General features: G+C 45.3%; 6 protein-coding genes and 1 long non-coding RNA gene across 19 annotated transcripts; 1 reads left to right on the top strand and 6 right to left on the bottom strand.

The window, feature by feature from the left end:
• Window positions 1–591: 591 nt before the first annotated feature.
• On the bottom strand, window positions 592–2,692 carry LOC136184170 (uncharacterized). The gene is made up of 4 exons (XM_065971021.1): window positions 2,492–2,692; window positions 2,300–2,444; window positions 2,077–2,242; window positions 592–2,014 (listed from the first exon to the last, which is right to left on the bottom strand). Exons 2-4 carry the CDS (start codon window positions 2,382–2,384, stop codon window positions 745–747), a joined length of 1,521 nt encoding a protein of 506 aa, XP_065827093.1. The 5' UTR covers window positions 2,385–2,444; window positions 2,492–2,692; the 3' UTR covers window positions 592–744.
• Window positions 2,693–2,802: 110 nt separating this feature from the next.
• LOC136183975 (uncharacterized) lies at window positions 2,803–9,957 on the top strand. 9 transcript variants are annotated; one of them, XR_010669281.1, is made up of 17 exons: window positions 2,803–3,047; window positions 3,096–3,271; window positions 3,508–3,652; window positions 3,717–3,873; window positions 4,678–4,751; window positions 5,796–5,943; window positions 6,265–6,410; window positions 6,472–6,669; window positions 6,721–6,805; window positions 6,866–6,993; window positions 7,043–8,074; window positions 8,127–8,363; window positions 8,423–8,930; window positions 8,993–9,061; window positions 9,110–9,213; window positions 9,265–9,427; window positions 9,577–9,957. It is a non-coding gene; the product is annotated as an uncharacterized lncRNA (long non-coding RNA). The 9 variants fall into 9 exon arrangements; XR_010669278.1 differs by having other exon boundaries at window positions 6,866–7,245; window positions 7,298–8,074; XR_010669276.1 differs by having other exon boundaries at window positions 6,866–7,445; window positions 7,502–8,074.
• LOC136183969 (uncharacterized) lies at window positions 3,302–8,184 on the bottom strand. 2 transcript variants are annotated; one of them, XM_065970787.1, is made up of 19 exons: window positions 8,107–8,184; window positions 7,960–8,002; window positions 7,752–7,898; window positions 7,489–7,688; window positions 7,282–7,363; window positions 7,028–7,226; window positions 6,747–6,976; window positions 6,500–6,694; window positions 6,245–6,440; window positions 6,140–6,192; window positions 5,785–6,085; window positions 5,636–5,737; window positions 5,463–5,582; window positions 5,326–5,411; window positions 5,180–5,271; window positions 4,840–5,133; window positions 4,609–4,784; window positions 4,223–4,559; window positions 3,302–4,169 (listed from the first exon to the last, which is right to left on the bottom strand). In XM_065970787.1, the coding sequence occupies exons 2-19, from the start codon at window positions 7,986–7,988 to the stop codon at window positions 3,394–3,396; spliced, it is 3,615 nt and encodes a 1,204-aa protein (XP_065826859.1). In that variant the 5' UTR covers window positions 7,989–8,002; window positions 8,107–8,184; the 3' UTR covers window positions 3,302–3,393. The 2 variants fall into 2 exon arrangements, with proteins under 2 accessions (XP_065826859.1, XP_065826858.1); XM_065970786.1 differs by having other exon boundaries at window positions 6,747–7,226.
• A 1,386-nt stretch (window positions 9,958–11,343) lies between the features above and the next one.
• LOC136183973 (probable maltase-glucoamylase 2) lies at window positions 11,344–14,563 on the bottom strand. Its single transcript, XM_065970792.1, has 15 exons — window positions 14,487–14,563; window positions 14,297–14,437; window positions 14,111–14,186; window positions 13,771–14,049; window positions 13,419–13,724; window positions 13,230–13,355; window positions 13,124–13,177; window positions 12,944–13,072; window positions 12,845–12,898; window positions 12,666–12,794; window positions 12,560–12,613; window positions 12,415–12,507; window positions 12,318–12,362; window positions 12,013–12,270; window positions 11,344–11,950 (listed from the first exon to the last, which is right to left on the bottom strand). The coding sequence occupies exons 2-15, from the start codon at window positions 14,306–14,308 to the stop codon at window positions 11,814–11,816; spliced, it is 1,752 nt and encodes a 583-aa protein (XP_065826864.1). The 5' UTR covers window positions 14,309–14,437; window positions 14,487–14,563; the 3' UTR covers window positions 11,344–11,813.
• Window positions 14,563–17,233, bottom strand: LOC136183974 (probable oxidoreductase PXDNL). Of its 2 annotated transcripts, XM_065970793.1 has the most exons (7): window positions 17,146–17,233; window positions 16,661–16,928; window positions 16,163–16,483; window positions 15,851–16,099; window positions 15,471–15,782; window positions 14,777–15,394; window positions 14,563–14,720 (listed from the first exon to the last, which is right to left on the bottom strand). In XM_065970793.1, exons 2-7 carry the CDS (start codon window positions 16,746–16,748, stop codon window positions 14,563–14,565), a joined length of 1,746 nt encoding a protein of 581 aa, XP_065826865.1. In that variant the 5' UTR covers window positions 16,749–16,928; window positions 17,146–17,233. The 2 variants fall into 2 exon arrangements, with proteins under 2 accessions (XP_065826865.1, XP_065826867.1); XM_065970795.1 differs by lacking the exon at window positions 16,661–16,928 and having other exon boundaries at window positions 17,146–17,227.
• A 38-nt stretch (window positions 17,234–17,271) lies between these two features.
• Window positions 17,272–20,280, bottom strand: LOC136183970 (uncharacterized). Its single transcript, XM_065970788.1, has 11 exons — window positions 19,986–20,280; window positions 19,801–19,891; window positions 19,449–19,736; window positions 19,111–19,398; window positions 18,482–19,060; window positions 18,283–18,432; window positions 18,153–18,221; window positions 17,887–18,096; window positions 17,634–17,828; window positions 17,526–17,569; window positions 17,272–17,475 (listed from the first exon to the last, which is right to left on the bottom strand). The coding sequence occupies exons 1-10, from the start codon at window positions 20,142–20,144 to the stop codon at window positions 17,538–17,540; spliced, it is 2,061 nt and encodes a 686-aa protein (XP_065826860.1). The 5' UTR covers window positions 20,145–20,280; the 3' UTR covers window positions 17,272–17,475; window positions 17,526–17,537.
• On the bottom strand, window positions 20,250–23,362 carry LOC136183971 (contactin-1-like). Of its 3 annotated transcripts, XM_065970791.1 has the most exons (9): window positions 23,262–23,362; window positions 23,054–23,199; window positions 22,763–22,989; window positions 22,042–22,347; window positions 21,725–21,982; window positions 21,286–21,597; window positions 21,009–21,106; window positions 20,498–20,951; window positions 20,250–20,432 (listed from the first exon to the last, which is right to left on the bottom strand). In XM_065970791.1, exons 3-9 carry the CDS (start codon window positions 22,941–22,943, stop codon window positions 20,326–20,328), a joined length of 1,716 nt encoding a protein of 571 aa, XP_065826863.1. In that variant the 5' UTR covers window positions 22,944–22,989; window positions 23,054–23,199; window positions 23,262–23,362; the 3' UTR covers window positions 20,250–20,325. The 3 variants fall into 3 exon arrangements, with proteins under 3 accessions (XP_065826863.1, XP_065826861.1, XP_065826862.1); XM_065970789.1 differs by having other exon boundaries at window positions 20,498–21,106; XM_065970790.1 differs by having other exon boundaries at window positions 20,498–21,106; window positions 22,763–23,025; window positions 23,086–23,199.
• Window positions 23,363–23,367: the final 5 nt, after the last annotated feature.

Here is a 23,367-nt window from a genome sequence, read left to right as displayed (position 1 = left end):
GCATGTCGGTCCTATGAGTAGTGCCTCCGCGTGGCAGGACCGGGCAACGTCTAGCCGTGGGTAGGAAACAGGCTAGGCGGCGAAACTACTCTCTCACGTTATGTGCGCGATTAGTTCGTTAGTTCGTTAGTTCGTTAGTTAGTTACTTAGTTAGTTAGTTCATTTTCGTGATTGGCGCGTGTCCATCGTTTGGTTGGTCGCGTTTTTTAAGGCGGGCCTATCCAATTACCTAATTAACCAATTATCTAATTAGTGACGCAGTCAATTATCGCCTAATTAGCGACTGGTAGCGCACTGTAAGGTGGGGGGCCAACTACTGTGCATAAAAATCTCAAGACTATAATAAAACCTGTAAATTATTGAAAAAAGTTCAGCCAAGCACAGGTAGAGTATGCTTGACTAAACTAGCGATATCATTGTACCTCCAGTAGCATGCTGTCTTCTAACTAAGCGCTTTCAAGTTGGGGGACAGCTGTTGTGCAATTCAGTCTCGCAAATTTTTTTAGACACCGACGGACCATCGCTGGGCAAGTGACTGATAGCCTCCAAGCAAAGATCTTGGAAATGGGTATGTCAGCCTGACTGCACGCGACTGGACTCTCGCTGATCATCAGCTCAGTGTAGGTTACTCCTAAACTTTTGCACGCCACCGACTACAATTGATGAAAGGCTACAACACAACTAGACTACTACTGTAGTAGGGTCATTTCGCAGCGAACCTTGGACATACTGTCAGACACCTAATTATTCTTCGTCCTCGCCTTCTTGTGGGTAATCGGAACGATTCACGCACCAAACGTCTAGTATGACCACACCTTCGCCGACGACATTGATTTTCACTTCGTCTTTCAGAAGAAATCTGCCCGTGACTGTCCAGTGGCGATCCATGCCCTTGCCGCTCTGATGAACTCTCCATCCGACGACGATCTTCTCAGGATCGAAGAAATAGAGCGGATTGGAAGCATTCTGATCTTTATCTTGGACTTCAAGTGTGAAGCCTTGAATGTCTGCTTTGATTTGCTCTGGTAAAGGGCTCTTTGGAAAAAAGCCGCATTGGACCGTATCTCCGTACTTTTTTTCATCCGGTTGGTCGGCGGCCCCAACCATAGAGAGAAATTTTCTGCGAAGTCGCACGTCACCAAGAGAATCGGTAATTTCTTTATATTTGCCCGAAAGAGTCTTTCGCTTAGACTTGTCGATTGCCAAGGCGTACCTGTTTCTGTCAAACGTGTTCAAATAGTCTTGAACGTTTTTTTGAACGGCGGGCGTCAGCGACGACTTCAACAGTTGCTCCAATTCGAAAACGTGCTGGGCTATTTCCTTCATCTCTTGAAACGCAGTCGGACTGACGGGAACGCTCGCCTCGACTTCCGGATTCAGAAAGGCGTAGTGCCTAAGAATCGCGAGGAAAGGAGCTCCTTTCTCATTCGCCGAGAAATATTCGAGAGCTTTGTTGACGAGTTCAAGACCTTTGTCAACATCTTTCAGCGTCGAAGCAGACGGTTGGTACGTCCCTTCTACACCGGACATGGTGTAGCTCGACGATACGGAGCTGCTGCTGCTTTTTGATCCGTCGCTGACGTCCGTTTCGCTCTTCAAAGTTGCACTCAGATAACTAGCTTCCAAGCTCGCCTTAACTTTCCACAGTTCTTCCTTGCTGGAGGCGCTGCAGCGATAATAAGCGCGAAAGGACGATCCTCGTTTCAGCCCGGCAACGAAATAATCACCATAGACTTTGCGAAATGCCTTCATGTCCTTTTGCCTTAACAGCGATTTGGCCTCTTCTTTCAGATCGAAATCGGCGAGCATTTTGTAGGAGTCCGAGGTCACGGTTTTCTTGCGAATGGCGGTGACGGCGCGATGAGAGAATTCGACGTGGTGAGATATTTCTGTCGAAAAGCTCGAACTGAAGGATCCGAGTCCGAATGACAGACTGGTGGAGATGCTGAGCTCTTTTTCGACTTCCTGCGACGACTCGACAAAATCAAACGTTTCTTGGGTACTTTTCGATGAGCTAAATGAAATCGCACCTTACACACACATATAGGCGTTTGGCTTCTACTCCTAGTGCTGCACCTCGAAATAGGGGATGACTTTGATTCGCCGATGACAATCTTTTCAAAAGGCGACGGCTTTACTTCGCCGGCGAGAACGTCGAATCCGAGACCTAATTCCATGCCGGGAAACCAATGCGCATCGGGCAGAGTCAGCGGAATGTCAGATTTTTCTTCGTTTTCCACTTCTAAATCAAATGCGATTGAGACTGTGCTCAAAAAACCAGCTCTCGTTTTCTTGTAACCTGGAGTCGATTCTGCCGTTTTAGTTTCAGTATAGATACTAGTATCTATGATTTCAGTTTGTTGTTCTGTGACGGCTGAATCCATCGTTTCAGTTTGCAGCAGTCCTGTGATGGTCAGCGATCTGCAGCTTTCGAAGTCTGCCGCCTGCCGACCGTCGCAACGAGAATCACAATTGAGAAGAAAATTGTCACCTTTAGCGATGTCCCGGATAGGAGGACATGGCACTCGCGCGACGGATACGGACTGCGCGTGGGAAGAGTGTTCGGGAAACTGGCCTCATCGTCGTCGAATTCGTATTCGACGATAAACGTTCCGTTGGCGCTGCTTCCGAGTTTCACTGCGATCCGGAGGTCGAGGAGTGGTGTATCCAGTGCGATCCGGAGATCGAGGAGTGGTACAAGCTCTGAAAAGACCGGAAAGAGCGAAACTAAATCACGTGACACGTTCTGCGCGCGCAGCCAATTGAACTGTTCTGGGTTACATGGTTACATCGCGTCAGCTCTGCTAGAGTGTCGCGAGGTCGTTTTCGCCCCGACCTCCGCCTGCCGACCGTTGCGAGCACCGTCGCGACGAGATCTTTGAGCAGAAAATTGTCACAATGCCCGTTCGCGGTGTCCCGGATAAGACATGGCGACAGTACCACTCTGCAGCTCTGCAAATCGACCCGTCGAGCTCGGATACGAACTGCGTGTTGGGAAGAGCATTCGGGAAATTGTCTAATCGTCGTCGCCGAATGCGTATTCGACGGTAACCGTTTCGTTGGCGCTGCTTCCGAGTTTCATCTCCTCTCGGTAGCTGGGAAAACGCGCCAATGACGAAGACCTAGCGAAAGGATCGTGATTGGGGAGGAATCCGAGCACCAGTTGGAGGATTTTGATGAAGCCGCGAGGCTCTGCAGAGAGCGATTGCCATCAACGGCGTCTGTATCGAAAGGACACGAAGGGAAGTGCACGCGCAAACAATGAAGGCGGGTATGCACCGATGTACGTGTTTGAGTCGTGTATTTCAAAATATGCATAAAAATCCCAAGACTATAATAAAACCTGTAAATATTGAAAAAAAGTTCAGCCAAGCACAGGTAGAGTATGCTTGACTAAACTAGCGATATCCTTGTACCTCCTCCAGTAGCATGCTGTCTTCTAACTAAGCGCTTTGGGGGACAGCTGTTGTACAATTCAGTCTCGCAAATTTTTTCTAAAATTCTTAGACACCGCGCTGCTGACGGACGATCGCTGGGCAAGTGACTAATAGCCTGCAAACAAAGATCTTGGAAATGGGGATAAAGAACTTTGTCAGCCTGACTGCGCCTCGACTTCACGACAGGACTCTCGCTGATCATCAGCTCAATATAGGTTACTCCTAAACTGTATACATCAGCAGACATGGTATTTGATGCATTTCCATCCATTCTCTCAGGCGCAACATATTCGCGGCTTGAACGGCCAGCAGACAGAGAAGCGCCAACAAAACGAGCTGTCCCGAAATCGGCTATTTGCGCTTCGAGCATTGCATCGACGAGAATATTAGTTGGACGAATGTCACCGTGAAGCACGGCTGTGGGCAATTGGTGCAGGTAAGATAGACCCGCTGTGAACCCCACGGCTAAGTCAGTCTGTTCTCGTAAAGTAAGCTGCTGCACGCCGCTGTAGATGACATCAGAAAGAGAACCCTCTAGTAGTCGCGTTACTAGGCTGACTGGACCCTCCAGCGATTCCGTGACTCCGAAAAGAGTAGCAATGTTTGGATGTCGTATGTGGCTGCTGATGTCTATTTCTTGACGAAAGAGAGCGATGTTGTGATTACTTTTAAGACAGCTGTGAAATGTTTTCACGGCAACACGCGATCCTCTCCAATACCCCAACATTACTCCTAGGGAAAAATTGTCAGACAGCAATAGTATTTTTTTCTGTTTCGGTTCTTACTTGCATACGATCCTTCCCCCAAACAGATCTCCGTCATTTTGACATCAGTAGCGGGAATGTTTAGCAATTCGTCGCGTTGTCTAAACATAGCCATTTGATGTTCTTTCTCTTGGCAAAGAAGCCTAGCGTTTTCGTAGTCTCTTTGCAATTTTTGAACCCTTTCTTCGGTTGCTGTAGCTTCTGCTAAACGCGACGCTGTTATTTTTCTATTTTCTTCACCGAGCCGTTCAAGTTCAGCTTTAAGCTTCGCGACTTCAACGTCTCTATTTGAAAGCTGATCATAGGCACTCTTTAAATTCTTAGAAAGCTGCTGCGTAGCTTCTATCCATTCGTCTCTCTAAAATTATCTTAGACATCATTTTACACATTCTTCCTCACATTGATACCTGCTCCGAAAGATGTTTCGGGGCACAGAAGCTCCTAAAGAAGAAAGAACTGCGAAATTTCTCTTGTAGATTTTCAGGAATGTCGTATTGGGAAACAACACGAAAAGATCCGTCGAGATTCCTGAAAACAATTCTGTTCAGAGGTAAATCTTTTACTGCAGAATTTTCAAAGCAATCTAGATATATGAGCGATTAGAGGCTCGTGTTTCTTATAAACGTATAGTGGCGTACGGTCATCCAGTTTCAAAAATTTTCCTAAAACTGCCTTCACCGCTTCGATCTCATCTTCCAAAACTGCCACTTGTTTTTGTAGTTGTCTTAGAGCTTCTTCAACTCCTAATGACCGTGCACCATTATCAAGTAAAGCAATAATTCTTGGGAGTTTTCTGTTATTAAGGAACGACTTGACTTGATTGCTAGACACGTCAGCCGCATTTAATCGTTCAGCGAAAATTTGAAATGCATTTTTGGCCTTTTCAATTATTTGCTGCAACTCCTCGTTGTTAGAAACTGCAAGTGTTTTACCTAAACATGAGCTAAAATTCAACGAATCAACAATAAATTTTCTTACAAGAGTGGGTATTAAGAAAATGATGCCACAAAGGCCAGCTAAGAAGATTTTCGAGCCATATGTCCGAAGAATCGGATAGGTCTGGTGTATTTCTATGAAAGCATTTTAATTAATAATTCAAACCAATTTACGCGGTTGATGCTTACTCTCTAAGAGTTTGTACTAGAAACTCGGTAGAATGATCGACAGAATAATCTGATACTAAGGGCGGTCTGTCATTTTCACACAGATCCTGCACACGTACAGCAAGTGCAAAAATGCTTGTACGGCATGCATTTCTCACTTGAAAGAGTTTGGTAAAAGTTTCTTCAGCAAAATCTAGAAACGCGTTTCCTATTTCTGCGTGGAGACATTTGATTTCAGAGAAGATATCACGATATGATCGCATAGCAGTCATTCCCCACTAGAAGATAACTTTGCGCTGCTTTTATTTGAATAAGACTAGCTGAGGCTAACGTTTTTTAGTTTGATTTTAAAGCCTTCGACTTGCCACGTTACCCAATTCTGCGCTAGAGGTTCATGTAAACTGCTGCCTCGAATCACCAAATCGCTCCACAACTAAACCCACGATAATGAGCAAAATTTAGATATGTAACAAAACCGACCTTTATAATAGAAATTACTGAGCAAGGCAATAAAGGATCATCTCGGTGACTCAGCAAAAGCATCCAATCGGAGAGTGTTTTTGACGCTTTTTCGGCTTCAAGCTTCAAACGGTCTTGGTCATGTTCCCATGCCAATATCTTTCTATTCCACAACTGAAGGTGAGTCAATAGTAAGTCAGCAAAGCACCACAAAGTTGAAGTAGTAATAAGCCTATTGAACTCGCTCCTACGAAATAAGTAGCACATCGCATCGATTAGAGAATCCGTTCCATGAACCAAATATGATAATTTGTAGTCAGCACTAGTAAACAATAGTGCAGTAAAAGAAATGCAGTTGGTTAATTAACCTGCATACGTGTTAGTGCCTGCAAGACAAATTGTTAGTTGTCTTAAAAATTCACAAAGTCTCTAAAACGTAATTGTGTGGTGCTGTGATGGTAATTACAGCAAGGCGGCTTACTTCGTCTTCGATTTTCGAAGCATTTCGTCGTAATAGTTTCTTGACAAAAGCGACGACTATTTCACCAGGACAAGCAAAGCCGATCCAGCTGTAAAGATCGTCGAATTTTGTGCAGAAAAGCACGACGCGAACCAACAAGGTATCCAGAGCCAGAAGTGGCTCTAAGGTACCAATAATTGGCTCGAACTTTGACTTCCTGAAATTGTTGAATATATCATCTATTTTAGGACTCGTTCAATACTTCAAATTACATACCGAATCTTTTTTAGCCAGTGTATTTCTCTTGTAATGCATTGAGGAATACTCCACCACTCCTCCGTCTTCCAATTGAATTCCGCATCAATCAACGCGTCGGTTAGGAAATGAAAAAGCGGGATTAATAGGACACCCTCTGCCAACCGATTTTTACTCAGCTCCGAGAACACGTACGTCAACGCCTGAAATACTAACCTATGTAACATAATTCTTACTCATAGTGCTTTTTTCAATTCCAAAGACCCACTTAAAAGAATCAAAATGTGCTTTAATAGCTTCAAACGGTTGAAAGGATTTTTTCTCCAGGTCAGGTAGCAAGGCCACTGCCAGAGATTTGAAATCCAAGCGTGGTAATTGTATTTTCAGAAAACAAGCCGTCGAGGCAATAGCCACGGCAGAGACTACTCTATCGAATCTGCCATGTCGACTCAATTGGCCTAATTCGGCAACCTTTGCGCGAATAAGGCGACATATTGTCTGCAGAAATAAATACGGTGCTAGTAAAAAGTTATTAATTAATCTCCTCACTTCTCTGATATCTAGTTGGGGAACCGTCCAAGGTCGTATTCTTCCACATGGAACTTCCATCACTTCGGTGTATTCTACTTGCCGGATTAGATTGCGGAGTTGATGCAGAACTCTTTCGGCTTTCGGGCAAGCAACTCCCGTTTCGTTTTCACATAAGAATCCTGACCATCTCGGAAACATTGCTCTGAGGGACAATTTTCTACAAACGACGAACTCTGGTCAACATAACTCATCCCTGATAATTTACTAGTGACCTGCAGTACTGTACAGATCGTCCGGATCTGTGTAGAACACCGTCAACGTTTCTAACAACGTGATCATATTTCACATATTCGTCTACAAGGAAACGAAATGCAATGCACAATTGTGCTGTCGTGTCATTACAAGCGTTTGACGCTACTGTTTACTTGAAGTTACAGTAAGTTTGCATGTACGCGATGCGGTAAATCACTGCTGCGTACCGTTCTTTTGTAGAATTTCTTCAGGTACTCTAAGAACTCTGTCAGCAGAACTTTCAAAATCGCCGCATACGAACTCGTATTCGTAGTGGTTCATCCGTGTTCGAAGCACAACGTATTTGTATGCTAGAGGGCCTTGAACAAGGTCAGCAGGAAACGCATGGTGACCACGAAGCAGAAGCATATCTCCTTCTGAAGAGGGACTAAGATGACAAACGACAGCAAACGCATAGCCTGAGGCAATTCATATCTACCCTACGGCTCACAATTGTCCTTCAACATTCAAAGGAAGAACATTTTCTGCCCAGTTTCCCAACTCATTTGCTCCAAACCGCAAGAATATTTTATCTCCGGGGTGGCAGCACCACTCCGGATGCATAAGAGCTCGAAAGACTACAGAAACACGCCTAGCCCTGAAAGTGAAAGCAAAGAAACCAAGGTAAGAACGGCCCCTTTCTCGCCATCGATCGTCACCGTTGGAAATTTGACACTTTTTGCGCCATTGCAAAATCGAGGTCTACATGGGAAAATCAACTTTCAGTTCCGACACCGACAACATCGATGTGCATTCGAGCTGTCTTGGAAGAAAGTACGCGTGTACGTAGAAATAAATCAACGTACCTTCTGAGTTTTAGTCGCAGTTAACGATGGAGGCTCGGGAAAGGATTCTTTGCGAGTAGGGAAAGTACTCGGTAGCGCGCGCAGGAATTGTGAAAGCAAGAGCCCTGGCAAGAGCTGTGAATGCATAAGCGACTTCAAGTAATCGTCGTCGTCGTCGTCGAATGTGTATTTGACGGTAAACGTTCCGTTGGCGCTGCTTCTCACTTCCTCCCTGTAACTGGCGAGCACAATTGACGATAACATCTGCCATATGACGGGTTGGTGTGAATTAATTATAACTTCTCTCTTTCTCAATGTTTTATTTTCGGTGTAACAGACTGTGGAAAGTCTGAAGAATTCTGGATTAAGAGATATAACGTTGCTCTGCAAAGAGCCAAAGGAATGGGATCATCTGAGTACATACTGACACAAGTCCGTCCTGTGTCAGTATGTTTCGTAAACTGTAAGACTTTTCATGTTTCAACCTCGCAAAATAAACCCATTTTCTTGTTCTTGTTTTCTCTTCTATGTATTCTACTGTACTGTAGGACCTCTGCCTCTCCGCTTCGCGCGCGATCGAAATCCCCGGCTGCAAATTAATCTCTAATGACGAAGTTGCTGTGATTTTCTGTCGTCCGCTTTGATTTCTGCCTTCGCGAGCAGTCTCGCGACGATTTAGTTGCTCGAAGGCGTCGTTTCGGATGGTCTAGGCCTAAGAAGAAGTAGAAAGAGGAAGAAAAGGAGCGAGCATTGCGACTAGATCGTCCTCGCCGCTCGAAACAACATCGCGAACACAAAGGAACTGACGGACGTCTTTGATCAAGCCTCACTGAAGCTCAATCGAAGTGAACACGAACGGGGGCCCCCTTAGTCGTTTTTCGTTACGCCTTCAATTTGATTCATGCAGTTCGGAGGCGCGAGCTCACTTTTCGACGACAAGGAATCTGAGAATAATCCGTCTAGACCGTCGATCCAGGTCAGAACTCAGTCTTAGTAATTCAAAATAAATAGGACAAATAAATAGGACAAATTTGAAAAACTCTTTGAAAGATGCATCAGTCTCTAGCAACTTTCGGTGGACAACAGAAAAAGGCGCGAAGTACGGAGAACTTGTCTTAGCGCCAAATCGTTGAGCTCTTTCCTTCGTTGAAACTGCTATCAGTGAGACTTCTTTTTCAGATGAGGCCCCACTTCGATTCGCTGCAGCAGTTGTTCGCTCGTTTCTCATTCTCGTTTCTCCTTTCTCGTCTTTTCAAAGATTTTATTCGGACAGCATCGCAAAGACGAAGGGACTGCGGAAGGATGGACGTCATTCGTCGAGCCTCGCGGGAGCTCAATCGAGGTAAACACGAACGCGGGGGGCTTATAGTCGTTTTCGGCTCCCAAAATCGATTCATGCAGTTGCGAGGCGCGAGCTCATTTTCTCAGAGGACGAGAGAAATCTTATAGTCATTCGACAGCAATGCATTGTAAGTGCTTTTATTTTCTCAGGATGTGATGAAATCTTGTGACGAGCAAATACGCCAAATAAGGTGCAGCTGCAGAGTGAGCCAAAGTCAGCTGCTTTTTTTGCAGTGTTGAGATGTCTGTGACGAGGGCCGAGAAGGAACAATTTAGTTTTATAGTGTTTTTTTTTTAATTTTTGCTGTTTTGGTAGCGCCGTTTTGCACTGTAGTTTACGAGTCGTCTTACGGCTGAACGACGGCCAGGTTAGCCTTAGTACAAATCTTGTTGTTGTTATTAATGCTCGTTTTTTAGGAGTTGGGGTCCTGAGCATGACCCCGTCATAAAAAACTGCTCTCAACCGGGGTCCTGAGCACGACCCCGTCATCAAAAACTGCTCATAGATAAGGGAGGGGACGGTTGATTTATTTAATAAATTGAAAAAAATTAACAGTGTCCCGTCGCGTTTCATGCACAGGCAGTTTTGACGGGGTCATGCCCAGGACCCCTGCCAGGCAGTTTTTGATGACGGGGTCTTGCCCAGGACCCCGGCGGAGCAGTTTTTGATGACGGGGTCGTGCTCAGGACCCCAGTCCTAAAAAGACAAACTTAGCTGAATACGAGGAAATTAATCTGCTTACTAGATAAATCTAGAGATGATGAGACCGAGACTGCAGTCGCCACAGCTGATGTGTGCTCGCTACCGTCCTCTGTAGACGCATGCAGCACGTTTTTGTTCAGGCGACATTCTTTGGCAGAGACTGCCAATAAAAAAGATAGTAGTCTCTGTTCAAAAATACACGCCGTGATAGTGGGCAGTTTTTCTGCTCGTGGCTGCGCATAAGCGCGGCCTGCCCAGGAGAGGTGGCCGTTTAGATGTTATTGCCTCATACCCCACAGGAGGCATACAGGCAGTTTAGGAGATCAAAGCCACAATCTCCGTCGTCCGGCAGATGGACCACCCGTCCTGCCGAGGACGTTGGGACCAGAAGGTCAACCTCTTCGTCCACTTCGTCTTCAATGAAAAGAGTTTGGAAGAAACCCTCAGAAAAAAAACACATAAAATTTCATTGTGTTGTGTTGTACAAACTCTACAGATTGATCCATACAGAATAATTTAACATAATAATCAAGGTAACTAAATGGCCTAGACGACAGCTCGCTTAGCCTAGCAGCAGCAGCAGCCTCATCAAATTAGAACTCAAATATAAAGAAGGCTACGTAATGTACTCACAAGCCATCCTAGTCTTACCGAATCTTTCCGTCACTGAAACTGACTACCTTCTTGATGACTCTAGCTGCCGCTACGTGACTAGTGTACTTACTTACCTGAAGGAATGTTTTCTATGCTCACCATAAACGAGCCTACAGATCCCTTCAGTAACGCCCTGGGTATAGGTAACAAGTGCGTCAATTGATCTCAGGACGCCTGGTGACAAAATATCAAGCTTCATTGGCAACTCTGACTCAAGAAAGCAAATTGAAATGATTGTTATACCTCTCTAGCATCCTTCAAATCAGACAGAAACTGAACCACGCCATTTACTCGCGTCTGCTGAGATAATTTCGTCAAGATGAAATATTTTTATGATAGATAAAATTCTACCTGTCTGCTACACACAATCTGTATGTCCTCAATCAACCCAGACTTAGAAAACCCAGTTGTACATAACTTGAGAAGAAACAAAAGTTAGATCTATTTCTCACCGTAGATTGTCCTTGTTCTCTGCAACTCATTCCATTTTTGACTTCTTCTGAAGCTGTTGCGTCATATGTTGCAATAATAGGAGGCGCTTCAAGAAGAAGACGATGACGTTTAGGTTACAAAAAATGTACTACGTAGTGAAGTCTAATGAACACGTGATCATGAACTAAAAATTTTAGCAGCGTGTTCTCGCCAGATTGTTGATCTGAATGAATGATCCAAGCGACAAGTGACAGTGGTCTACCTCCTGCCTGCATTGGAACACGACTCCGTTGCGGAACACTCTGTCTTGACGATGCACGAGAACGACAGTCGAAAATCCGCCGCTTTAGGCGAACAGTGGTGTTCGCGGGGCCCTCTTGGTCTTTCACATGGCGAACTCGGGGTCCTAAACTCGTTTCAACGCTCTTTCGGTGCGTTCTTGCCGTCGTTTGGCGAGACAACGCCTGTGGACGTACTGGCGAAAATACGGGATTTAGATGCATGTATAAAGCAGCGTGGAATATTTATTATATCCAGACAGAATATTCTAAACCTTCATCCTGCAGCTCTAAATGCCTCGTCACCCACCACTGTTTCTTCATGTCTCTTCAAACTGCTGTAAATATTCGTCTATACGTCGTTTCATCGCCTCAACTTCCGGGTTGTCCTCGGGGATCTCATTCAGTTCTGAGCGTATTTGATCTGGTGGAGAATTTTCCAGTATCGTAAGTATTTCTTTAAAAAAACAGAGCAAAAAACGTCATTAGTGAACAGTCGCGTTCGGGCCTCAAACCAACTTTGAAACATGTCTTGGATGTCGTTCCCAAGGTCGTTCACATCCCTTTGAATCGCATTTAGTTGACGATCTCGCATCGTGTCACCGTCAGTTGACGTGGAGACTTCAGGCAGAGGTATCTCTGCTTCAGGCCTCGCGGGACTTCTTATGCCGGCGCGGTTACGCACGATGACGATCCTCGTGCCAATTATAAAAGCTAGTAGTAGTAGGAGTAGTAATACAGCCCCACACACCAAACCAATGAGAAGCGAATTGCCACCTGCACGACGCCATATAAGCACGCATACACAGAAACGAGGTACATGCCTCCTCCCACAGGTGAAGGCAGAATCGTCGTAACGGGCGTGACGTCTGTAGTCGCGCCGAATTACATTTTCTCAATAAAATATGCTTAAATAGTCACCTTTTGGAGTTGAAGTACTAGACGTAGATGCTGGAAGCATCGTAGCAAATAGAGACGACCTATACGGAGGCGATGATGAGGTTGGTACATTCTCTGTAAATAGAAAAGATTACATTGCATACACAGAAACGAGTTATATATAGACCTCCTCTCCCAGTAATACTAGGTGGAGGCAGAATCGTCGTAACGGACGTGACGTCTGTAGTCGTGCCGGATTACATTTTCTCAATAGAATATGTTTATAGAGTTACCTTCTGGAGTTGGAGTACCAGACGTAGAAGCTGGAAGATCTTTGGTACTACCAGGCGAATTAGGTAGAAAAGTCGTAGCAAATAGAGACTCTGATCTAGACGGAGGCGATGATGAGGTTGGTACAATCCCTATACATAGAAAGATTACATTGCATACACAGAAACGAGTTGTATGGTACCTCCTTCCACAGTAATAGTAGGTGAAGGCAGAATCGTTGTAACAGACGTGATGTCTGTAGTCATGCCAGATTACGTTTTCTCAATAAAGTATGCGTTACCTTCTGGAGTTGGAGTTCCAGACGTAGAAGCTGGAAGCTCTTTGGCACTGCCAGGCGAAGAAGGTAAAAACGTCGTAGCAAATAGAGACTCTGATCTAGACGGAGGCGATGATGAGGTTGGTACATTCCCTATGCATAGAAAGGATTACATTGCATACACAGAAACGAGTTATATGGTACCTCCTCCCACAGTAATAGTGGGTGAAGGCAGAATCGTCGTAACGGACGTGACGTCTGTAGTCGTGCCAGATTACGTTTTCTCAATAAAGTATACTTACAGAGTTACCTTCTGGAGTTGGAGTACCAGGCGTAGAAGCTGGAAGCTCTTTGGTACTGCCAGGCGAAGAAGGTAAAAACGTCGTAGTAAATAGAGACGGTCTAGACGGAGGCGATGATGAGGTTGGCACATTCCCTATAAATAGAAAAGATTACATTCAATAAAGTTAATTCCGCCTCATGTCATGGTAAGACGTACGTTCAACGCGAATCATAAAGTTCCACATCTTGGAATGCGTCTGGTTGGACTGTGCCGTGCTAAAACGCATTTCTAATGTATACAGTCCTTGATGAGCTAGTTTCACATGAGAAATAGAGAAAACCCGATGACTCTGGTTAGGAGACGAGAACGTAAACAGTGTGTAGTTTGATTCCTTGTTAAGATCTTCTGTCTTAACAACCCTCAGAAACGTAAGCTTATTGGTTTTGAAGGAAACATCAACGTTAAGAGAGTCTCCTTCTTTCAAAGTCTGATTTTTTGGATGTTGAAATAATTTGAAATCCTCTGCGAGAAAAGTAAATTGCGGAAATCCTTAATTAATTAATGCTACCTTTCATTCTCAGACGGACCGGGTTTGAATCGGTGCCATTTATAGTGCACTTGTAGTTGCCTTTCTCTTCGTCAAGAAACCGTCGTATTATTAGAGAACTTCTGGCAAGTATGAAACCGGCTGTTTGATCAGTAACACGGAGCCAATCTTTTGAGGAGACTCGTCTATAGCGAAATTCCACAAGCGGAGATTTGACGCCGTCAGAACAGAGGCGGCACTCAAGTTCCACCATTTGTTCTCTCTCAAAAACATTGTTTTCGGAGTTAGTAACAAGACAAACTGGGAAACGGCAAAACGGAACTATGTAATTAGGCGTGCGAAAAAATGGCTCTTCATGAACCTGGAGATGAAGTTGCGTCAGTCGTTTTCCACAGCCTAAAGATGACCGAAAAGAAGCAGGCTGCCAAATAGATGGTCTGAAAAAAGAAGCCCACTGATTAGACAACGTAGCGCACGATGTCGTATACACGTGGTAATTATATCTACACCGTGCCGTTCATGCACGCAGAGTGACAACTGCCTTTACCATTCGGTGCATGATCGAACGACGCAACACTACAGCGACCGTGTCTTTTGAAGAGTGATTGATGCTGTCGACACACGGGATGTGAGCGAGACGAGTGGTCCGGGGGAATTGCCCGACGTAAAAATGACGTAATTAAAAGAACTAAAGAATTTGTACTAATCCTAGTAAACGCAACACACGCTTACATTACTTGCTAAAGAAATTGAAAGTCGCCATCGTGCATCCGTCCTGGCGGCGATATGCATGGACAAGGCCGGATACATGCATTACGTGCAAAGAAAGAGCGTCAAAATTCCGAAATCGCGCCCGGATTGCAGAGGAAAAAACCAGAACAAAGCAACGAAGCAGCATAGAAAAAAGAACGTCGGCCGACTTTGAGAGGCTTGAGCGCTGCTAATCAAATTGATCACCGGTGGAGAAGTACCTGAGTTCGAACAAAGCATCAAACTATATAATTTAGATCCAGAATCGTTTGCGTACTCGAAGTCCCCGGCGGAAATGAATTGTTGGAGAAAAGCAGTATTGGAGTTGAGTTTCTAGAGCCGGCCCTATTAACGGCTTCAACTTTGATTTCAAGTAGGGCACTTCGAAAAAAAGAATACACGCCATCGGACCTGATTAGCGCAGACGTTTGAAAAGAATCTCGCGCGTTGCTACCAATTTTCCATATCGTTTCAAGCGGCGAAGTCAACCTGTAGTAGACAATAAATCCCGTTAGATCAAGATTTCCATTTGATGAAGGACGCGTCCAATTCACGCGAATTAGAATCGCCACTTGACTCGTCTTAAGAATAGAAACTCCGACGTTCTTGGGTTGACCTGGAGGCCCAATTACGGTGACGTTAATTGTTTGACTTAAATTGATATTTACGGCCGCGATGTGAATGCGGCATTCGTACGTTCCTGCATCAGAAAGGGCGACGTTGTCGATGACGAGGTTTTCCTTTCGCGTCTTCTGAAATCGGTGTTGGTGCTCAAAGTCTAGTTCCTTGTGTTCTTTGTGCCACGTCACCGAATTCCCGCCGTCGCCGCATTTCAGAACGCTGCGTCTGCCAACAAACAGCGTCTTGTGGGCTGTTAGAAACGTTATAACTTTGTCTAGACAAAAAATAAATTTTAGTCATGAGGTGCAAAAGATGACTGGTCTATTGTCTGGTTGATTACTGAACCTTACGTGAAGATCGTTTGACAGTCAGCTTTGCCAACTTCGAATCAACGGCTCCGACGCCACTAACGATTGCGTGGCAGTAATAACAACCATCGTCCTCAGCTGTAGTCTTTCGAATGGTCAACTTGCTACGCGTTTCATTGGCTGTGTAAGACACAACTCTGATAGAAATTCGAGAAGACTGCTGAACAACGACATTATGACCGGTCAACCACACGACAAGCGGGCGAGGATTGCCGGCGATCGAGCACGTAATTTCTGCGCTTTTTCCAAGTTGTACAGGTGTCGACACTGGTTGTTCTGTGACTTCAGGAGGAACTGCAAGATAAAGATTGCTATCAGTACCATATACAGTACTGCACTGTACTCTTTCACGCCTCTCTCACCGTAAACAGTTAGGTCGGCGTACGCGAACGATGCCCCCATCTTATTCCGAGCAGTGCAACTGTACCTCCCATTTTGATCTCGACTAACTCGAGCAAACGTCAACTTTTCGCTTCTCCCGGCGACACCACTGCTGATTAACCGGTTACGAAATTTCCACGAGATAATACGATAATTAGAGCCGTTGCAGACCAGGGTGGCTGGCAAGCCTTCTAAAGCAGCTGTGCTGTACGCTGCAATAACGGGAGGAGCTGCAAAGCATGCATACGTGAATAAGGATTGAAACTTCCTCGGCTTTAATTAAATGTACCTACCTGTTACTTTAATGAAGACGCGATCAGAGATTAAAGTTGCGTTGCTTCCCTCGGCGGCGTTGCAGTGATAAGTTCCCTCGTCTGATTTTTTAACGCTTTCAATCTGAATTGCCCATGTACTTGAATTCAAAAGCAACGTCTTGATTTTCGCCGTAGAAACAGACGAAGATGCGAGCAGAGGCGAAGACAAAGGCAGAGGCGTTTTTGTCCATGACACAAAACGAGCCTCGGAGGATGAAGGACCGACGATTCTGCACATCAGAATAGGATAAGCACCGAGACCGACGTCGTGATCTTCCGCCGTGACCTTGACGCTGCTGCCTAAACAACAGAAACCGGAAAAGTTCCTTCAAGTTTGAAAACAGAGCGTTGCAAACTCGGAAGAGTAGCTGTACTACTACTACTACACACAGCAGGATGTCACTGCATGTTGATGACTCTATGGAGTCAATTACGCCAGGTGCACCCCCGAGTTACTACAAAACAGCCTTATTCTACCGAGCAAAGGAACGGCGTTGAAAAAAGAGAACATGACTGCAAGCAGCACGCTGCAGTGGTAGGTGCCTGCTTTGAAAGACGGCTTCATTGCGCTGCGTTGAGACGCTAGATTCTAATATGAATGATTGCACGGAGCAGCCTTGGAACTGCATCCACCGCGCCCGCCGGCTGTTCCGTCTTGAAACTGAATTCTTGCTGCGATTGGAGGAAAGACAATAGATGCAGTGCCTTTGTTCTGCCGAGTCCCATGGCTAGCAGCTCATGTACACTATAGTCCAAAAGAAAGCGATCTGCCACAGTGCTACTGTAGATGGTGCTAGCTGCCTCGTCATGACGCATAAGCAAGTCCTTTTAAAAAGAGTTTATCTGCGCGGTGGAATTGTGTTCCAGTGCAAGTGCAAGCGCACACTGGTGTTCGCGAGTCCTAAGGAGGGCCTCCTTCCCCCTTCCCCTCAGTCTTTCGCAATGCGATAATATTTTTGCACCTTAATACTTGTTCCGACGCCTTTTCGTTGCTTTTTTTGAAGAGAACGAGTGGAGATGGCAGATGGCGGAGATACGGGCTTGCGAACGTAGCGAAGGGTGTGGCCTCTGTGGCTTCCAGGTGTGCATTGGAAAATCAAACATTTCTCTAATTGCGCTTGAAAAAAAGTGTTTTTGAAGCAGCACATACATACATACACACATACATACAGATCCGCTTGGTAGACGGGCCAGCGTCAGATTTCTGATATCCCGACAGAGGGCCCGGAACAGGACGTGCCAGATTTCTATAGAAGACTTCTCTAGACAAAGGTGCCGGTTCTATTCTAAGACTTTGCAATGGTTAGGTTACGCATTGTAGGTAATTGTTTCGTGTGCATACCGCAAGATTTGTTCAGACGTCAGTCGTAAGCTGCCCATGGTGTTCTAAAAGATAAAAACATGCAAACACAGTCCAAGATCAGCCAAAATGTACATCGCTACTACGCACCACTGTTTTTCAATTCACATTCAACCCGTCGGATAATAGCACTGATCTTCTGATTTCTCTCTGCAACGTCCGTAATGCCCTTGTCGTCAAGGATGTCCTCCAGCTGCGACCATAATGCCAATATTCGGCGTCGACGCGGTGATTGAGAGCGGCAACAATGTCTTCTAAATTCCTTAACGAGTTTTTCAATAGAATCTACGGAAAAGTTGCAACAATATCAGAGCTAATGGATTACAAGCTGCAGCAAACCGACTTTGATTGTCACTCAAAAAATCTTCAATGCCGTTTAGTTGATGAACAATCTGCTTCATCCGGTCTATAACCGTCGCGGCTTCGTTGTTGATCACGGTAATATTATTTTCGTTTCTCCGTCTGTTGCAGAAGACGACGACGACCCCCACGGCGACCACCAATGCAATCAATATAGGCAGTCCAACGGTAATCAGCTGATTGTTTGCCTCGCCTGAACGACGTAAAGTACATTCACACATGTATGCAGAATCGCTTAGCCTGAGGTACTTTCAATGGGTGAAGACGTCGTACGCAGAGGCGAAGGCGTAGTCACAGACGGAGGCGATGGTGTGGTCCCTTGATTGAATGACGCAAGGTACATTCACACATGTATGTGGAATAATTTAGCCTGAGGTACCTTCAATATGTGGAGAGATCATGTCAGGCGAAGAAGACGAAGGCACTGCGGTACCAGACGATGACGTTGAACGCAGAGGCGAAGGCGTTGTTACGAGAGGACTGCCAGACGGAGGCGATGATGCGGTCGCAGTTACAGTCCCTTGATTGGCTACAAAAAATCCCTGTCCAACTACGAAGCTAAGTTTCTGCAGCCTTACGTTTGCACTTTGTAAGCTTCAAAATCCTATTATGAGGACACGTCAACACGCAGGCGTCGTTCAGTGTAAAGTTCGTCACGTCAATTTCTAACGAGGGCAGTTCAACAAACGGCCCGTCTCTTTGCGTTGGCAACTCGAGAATACTCAGTTCCTTAAACTTTTGGCAACGTCTACTTTCGTTTTCTGCATTATCTACGTAATGCGAGGGTAAGCACGCCCTCATTATCCTGCCATCGTCGCCAACATAAACGATTCTTTTCTCAACGTCCACTGCAAATTTTCCGCTCTCTAGGTCTTGAGTGGTTTTGTTGCACGATACAGAAGAGCTGCTCCGCTTATCCTGAGAGCCCACAGTTTCTATTACATATCGTCCGCATCCACGAAGATCGGGAATGATCACGCGTGACTGTCCGGTGGATGCAGAAACATTTGCCAGTTCATAACCGAAATCAGTACGTACAATGATCAAAAACTGATCATCGTGCGATTCATTGGGACGGGGAGTCGAGAACTGATCCCACTGAACTTGCACCGAAGAGGAGGTCAGCGCAACGCACGTCGGATGCAACCAAAAAACGCCTAAAATAAACAATTTATATACGCATCTCTGTTTCAAGATGTCGTGGTACGTTTAACGTCGATCCTGAAGCCCCATGTCTCTTTTGTCTTGCCGTAGGACATTTCTAATGCATACAGTCCTGCATCATTTAGTGATGCAGACGAAATATCAATGTATGTTAGATTTCGCTTCTGAGGCGAAGCATCAAACGTCCAGTTCTTCGAAGACTCCTCGTCCTTAGTAAGTGTCAGCCAAACGTGTTTCTGAGTGGACATGAATGACAAAAATAATTTGAGGGAATCACCCTCTTCCAGAGAGTAATTCTGCAGAGGTAGAGGAGTATGTAAAACGGGATAAACTGTCAAAAATAAGTTTAGAAATTAGAAAATCCTTGACGTGTTAGCATACCTGTCATTATTAGAGAGAGCGTTTCTGAGTAAATGCCACTAATAGCGCAGCGGTAGTTGCCTTCTTGTGGCTCGCGAAATTTCTCTATCATTAGAATATTGTTTCCAATTAACCTGTAATTGCTGCTGGTCAGTGTTGAGTTTATCAACCCAAATCCTTTATCTGAAGGATTTCGGAAATAAAACTCCGCAAGTGACTCTCCGGAGCAGGAATCGCAGCGACATGAAAACTCGACTAATTCCTCCTTTTCGATGAACTGGTTATGAGGGTAGACAAGAGTAAGACTAACTGCGAAGAAAAGGTCGCGTCAGCAATTTTTTATTTTTTTTTAAGTCTTTTGGCTGGAGCGTACCGATACTTGTAGAATAGCTTTCGGCGTCACCGGCACCTTCCAGCAGCATGAGGGCGGCCGTAAACCAGACGACCCAAAGCCAAAAGACAATCTAAAACGAAAGAATTTCAAGGGCAATAGGTGCTTCTTATTCGAGACTTTCGAAACCAACGCCTCTAATTATAAGAACGTGCTCTCCCAATTACGTGGGGTGCGTTTTCATGACCGAGAACGGCAGCCGCAGCCGGGCTTGTATTTGACGATATACGGTACGGTATTACATCATCCACTACGTAGCAACAGAACCTGACCATTCTCTTCAGCGAGTCTTTTACACTGTCGAGATGAATTCTTGCCCGAACCATGTTCCTCGTAACGCGCGAGCCCACGTGCGAGCAGCCTGATCGCGACGTCACTGCCGGCCGGGGAGGTAAAGTCCCCACCTACTATGCAGGGACTCTCGTGGGAAATCCCGGAAATGTACTTCGTTTAGCACAACAAATGAAAAACTAAGACTCTAGCCAAACCCCGTTATCTAAGGAGTCGTCATGGAGAACAGAATAGCGCAACGGAGCAGGATATCAAGAAAAAACTCGGTTGACTGCGACAAGCTTGAGCGCTGCTATTTGATTTAGTCACCAAAGAAGTCGTACCTTTAAAACACACATCAAACAAATTCGCGTAAGAATCGCTACTAGTAGCGGAAAGAACAGCTGACCATAGATGAGCTGACCGAGTACAGGAGTTGAATTTTGCGAGCCCGCCTTATTTATAGCTTCGACTTTGACTTCAAATACGACACTTGGGAATAAAGTAAACACGCCGTCGGCGACGATCGTCGCCGACATTTGGGACGAGTCCCTCGCGTTCTTGCCGACTTTCCATACGGTTTCAAGTGGCGACTTCAATCTGTAATAAATGATAAACGTCATAACAGGAATATTTCCATTCCATGAAGGACGAGTCCAATTCACGCAAATTTGAACTCTTCTTTGACTATCCTCGAAGATAGAAAGTTTGACGTCATTTGGTTGGCCCGGAGGCCCAATTACGGTGAGATTAATTTTTTGACTCAAATTCATGTTCGCTGCCGGGACGCGAATGTGGCATTCATACGTTCCGGCGTCAAAAAAAGTGACGTTGTTGATAACGAGTTCCCCGTTCGCCGTCTTCTGAAATCGATTTTGGCTCTTGAAGTCAATTTCCTTACGTTCTTTACGCCAAGTTACCAAATTTGTCCCGTCATTCTCGCCATTGCCGCATTGCAGGGTCCCGCGTCTTCCAAAATACAATGACTTGTAGGCTGTCAAAAACATTAGGATCGTGTCTAGAGAAGAAGACGCAATAAGCAAAAACAGGAAGCGCTTTATTTTTAGTTAACTAGTTGGCCTAAGTATAAATCGCAATTGCGAGATCATTTAGAAAAAAACGCTGCTCTTTTTTCTATTGCCTGTTTCCAGTACCAACGTTTCACTATAGATCTTCCTATAGATCTCAAATACTTACTTGAAGATTTTTTGACTGTCAGCTTCGCCGATTTCGACTTGACGGCACCGACGCCACCGACAACTGCGTCGCAGTAATAATAGCCGTCGTCCTTGGCTGTGGCCTTCCGAATGGTCAGCTGGCTGCGCGTTTCGTTGTTTGTGTAGGACAAAACTCTAATAGAAAGTCGAGAGGATTGTTTGACAACAGTACCGTTGCCGGTCAACCAGACGACAGGAGGACGAGGATTGCCGGCGATCGAGCACGTAAATTTTCCCTTTTCCCCAGGTTTGACAGTTGTAGACACCGGCTGTTGGGTGATTTCAGGAAGAACTACAATAAGAAAGATAAAAGCTGTTTCCAGTACAGTAGTCTACTAAGCGACCGCCTCGATAAACCGTGCACTCACATGCCAACAGCTAACACAATCCACCAGACTATTTCAAAAGGCTATCCTTACCGTAAACTATCAAGTGGGCGTACGATGTCCCGCCTGCGTTCGGCCTAGGAACGCATTCGTATGTCCCGTTCTGCCTTCGACTGACTCGTGCAAAGTTCAACGTTTCGCCTCTGCCGGGCGAGGTGACGCCGCCGCGGCCAAGCTGGACGCGAAGGCCGCGAAAATTCCACACAATCAAACGGTAGTCAGAGCCGTTACAGTATAAGGTCGCCGGCGAGCGTTCGAAAGCCGCTGCCCCGTACGCTACAATAACAGGGACTTCAAGAAAACGTGGAATAAGAAGCAAGAATTGATTGTTGTTTTTTAAAAAATTCTACCTGTTACTCTGATGGACACATGATCCGAAACTGCATGCCCGTTTATCTCAGCGTTGCAGTAATACGTTCCCTCGTCAGACTTTTTGACCTCGTTTATTTGAATTTCCCATATTTTCGAATCGGAAGGAAGAGTCGCAAATTTCGCTGTGGAAGCAGATGGAGACGAGAGCAGCGGCGTAGATGATGGCGACGTTTTTGTCCACGATAGAAAGCGAGAGGGCGAAGTGCCGACAATATGGCACCTCAAAATGGGATTCTCGCCGAGCGTGAAGTCGTGGTACTTCGCCGTCACTTTGACGCCGTCGCCTAAAAATAAAATGAAATTGAAACTAACACGCCTTTTACAGGAAAAGCGTGGCCTAAATGATCGAACTGAGAAACTAACGCTTTTTCAAAAGAACCGGAAACGACCTAATCGTTAAAACTAAGCAAGTTATCAACCGAAATTTTAAAAAAGAAACTATATAACTAGTCATAGAAGGAAAACATGCACCAAGCGTAGGACAAAAAGATAAATTAAAACTGAAAGGACGACCCTTTCCAGGAAAAACGCCGACTATTTTACAACGACTCTCCAGGCCACCTAAACATTCAAGTTACTAACTGAAAGACAACTATTCATAGACCGAAACATGCGTGAGACCTCATGCAACCTCTCGACTGAGTTTGTGGACTACTATTAGCTACACGTATAATATAGCATGCTTTACATAATAGTTACCGAGTGACGGAACAATGTTGTAAGCAGAGAGCAGAAATGCAAGCACGACGCAGAGGTAGCTGGAAGACAGCTCCATATGCTGCAGTGATAAAAAACTGGCTGCGCCCACAGATGTATCAAGTGGTTGAGTGTGCTGTGATCGTGATTGGACAAGCGTCACGTGTATTGTATTGATTGACATGCCCGTGGAACATCAAACTGTACATACACAATTCGGCTTCAGGTATCTAGAAGCGCAAAGACGACTCAAAAATTTTGAAAAGCTGAATAAAATTTTAATTAAGTGACAACCAGAATGAGATGAAGTAATTGTGCACCGTCACCTGAGTCACCCAAGCCTTAAAATTCTGTCGCATTCAGTCGCAAGTATGATCTTCATGCGATTTCTTTCTTGCCATGGCACAGTTTTTGGAGAGTGTTCAGGCTTGTTGGACGCTCTACAAGCAAGAAAGCTTTCCTCGTCACCGTATTCCAAGTCTGCAGGAGAGAAGAAAGATACCGGAACGGATTTTACAGACAAAGGTCGCGTGGAACCGGAACATATGGAATAGCTCCTCGGGAAGCGTTATACAGCTCCGAGCAGTACACGGAAGACTCGGAAGACT

This window comes from Oscarella lobularis, chromosome 2 (genome assembly GCF_947507565.1).
Source record: "Oscarella lobularis chromosome 2, ooOscLobu1.1, whole genome shotgun sequence".
In the NCBI taxonomy this organism is placed as follows: Eukaryota; Metazoa; Porifera; class Homoscleromorpha; order Homosclerophorida; family Oscarellidae; genus Oscarella; species Oscarella lobularis.
The sequence above is the reverse complement of the archived record's forward strand: the minus strand, read 5'-3'. Positions and strand labels throughout refer to the sequence as shown.

Coding starts and splice junctions, on each gene's coding strand:
- LOC136184170 (XM_065971021.1), bottom strand. CDS start 2,384: ATGGATTCAGCCGTCACAGAACAACAAACTGAAATCATAGATACTAGT. Junction 2,243..2,299: donor AACGGCAGAATCGACTCCAG/GTTACAAGAAAA, acceptor CATTTGATTTAG/AAGTGGAAAACGAAGAAAAA. Junction 2,015..2,076: donor AAGTCATCCCCTATTTCGAG/GTGCAGCACTAG, acceptor GATTTCATTTAG/CTCATCGAAAAGTACCCAAG.
- LOC136183969 (XM_065970786.1), bottom strand. CDS start 7,988: ATGGCGCAAAAAGTGTCAAATTTCCAACG. Junction 5,412..5,462: donor CTTTTACCAAACTCTTTCAA/GTGAGAAATGCA, acceptor GTACGTGTGCAG/GATCTGTGTGAAAATGACAG. Junction 5,134..5,179: donor TTTTCTTAATACCCACTCTT/GTAAGAAAATTT, acceptor GCTCATGTTTAG/GTAAAACACTTGCAGTTTCT.
- LOC136183973 (XM_065970792.1), bottom strand. Junction 13,725..13,770: donor GGTCCGTCTGAGAATGAAAG/GTAGCATTAATT, acceptor CTTTTCTCGCAG/AGGATTTCAAATTATTTCAA. Junction 13,356..13,418: donor CTTTATGATTCGCGTTGAAC/GTACGTCTTACC, acceptor TTCTATTTATAG/GGAATGTGCCAACCTCATCA.
- LOC136183974 (XM_065970793.1), bottom strand. CDS start 16,748: ATGAAGCCGTCTTTCAAAGCAGGCACCTACCACTGCAGCGTGCTGCTT. Junction 16,100..16,162: donor CGTCTTCATTAAAGTAACAG/GTAGGTACATTT, acceptor CATGCTTTGCAG/CTCCTCCCGTTATTGCAGCG. Junction 15,395..15,470: donor GACTGTCAAACGATCTTCAC/GTAAGGTTCAGT, acceptor TTTTTTGTCTAG/ACAAAGTTATAACGTTTCTA.
- LOC136183970 (XM_065970788.1), bottom strand. CDS start 20,144: ATGGTTCGGGCAAGAATTCATCTCGACAGTGTAAAAGACTCGCTGAAG. Junction 19,737..19,800: donor AAGCTATTCTACAAGTATCG/GTACGCTCCAGC, acceptor TTTTCTTCGCAG/TTAGTCTTACTCTTGTCTAC. Junction 19,061..19,110: donor CTTCAGGATCGACGTTAAAC/GTACCACGACAT, acceptor TGTTTATTTTAG/GCGTTTTTTGGTTGCATCCG.
- LOC136183971 (XM_065970789.1), bottom strand. CDS start 22,943: ATGTCAATCAATACAATACACGTGACGCTTGTCCAATCACGATCACAG. Junction 21,983..22,041: donor TGTGTCCATCAGAGTAACAG/GTAGAATTTTTT, acceptor GTTTTCTTGAAG/TCCCTGTTATTGTAGCGTAC. Junction 21,107..21,285: donor GACAGTCAAAAAATCTTCAA/GTAAGTATTTGA, acceptor CTTCTTCTCTAG/ACACGATCCTAATGTTTTTG.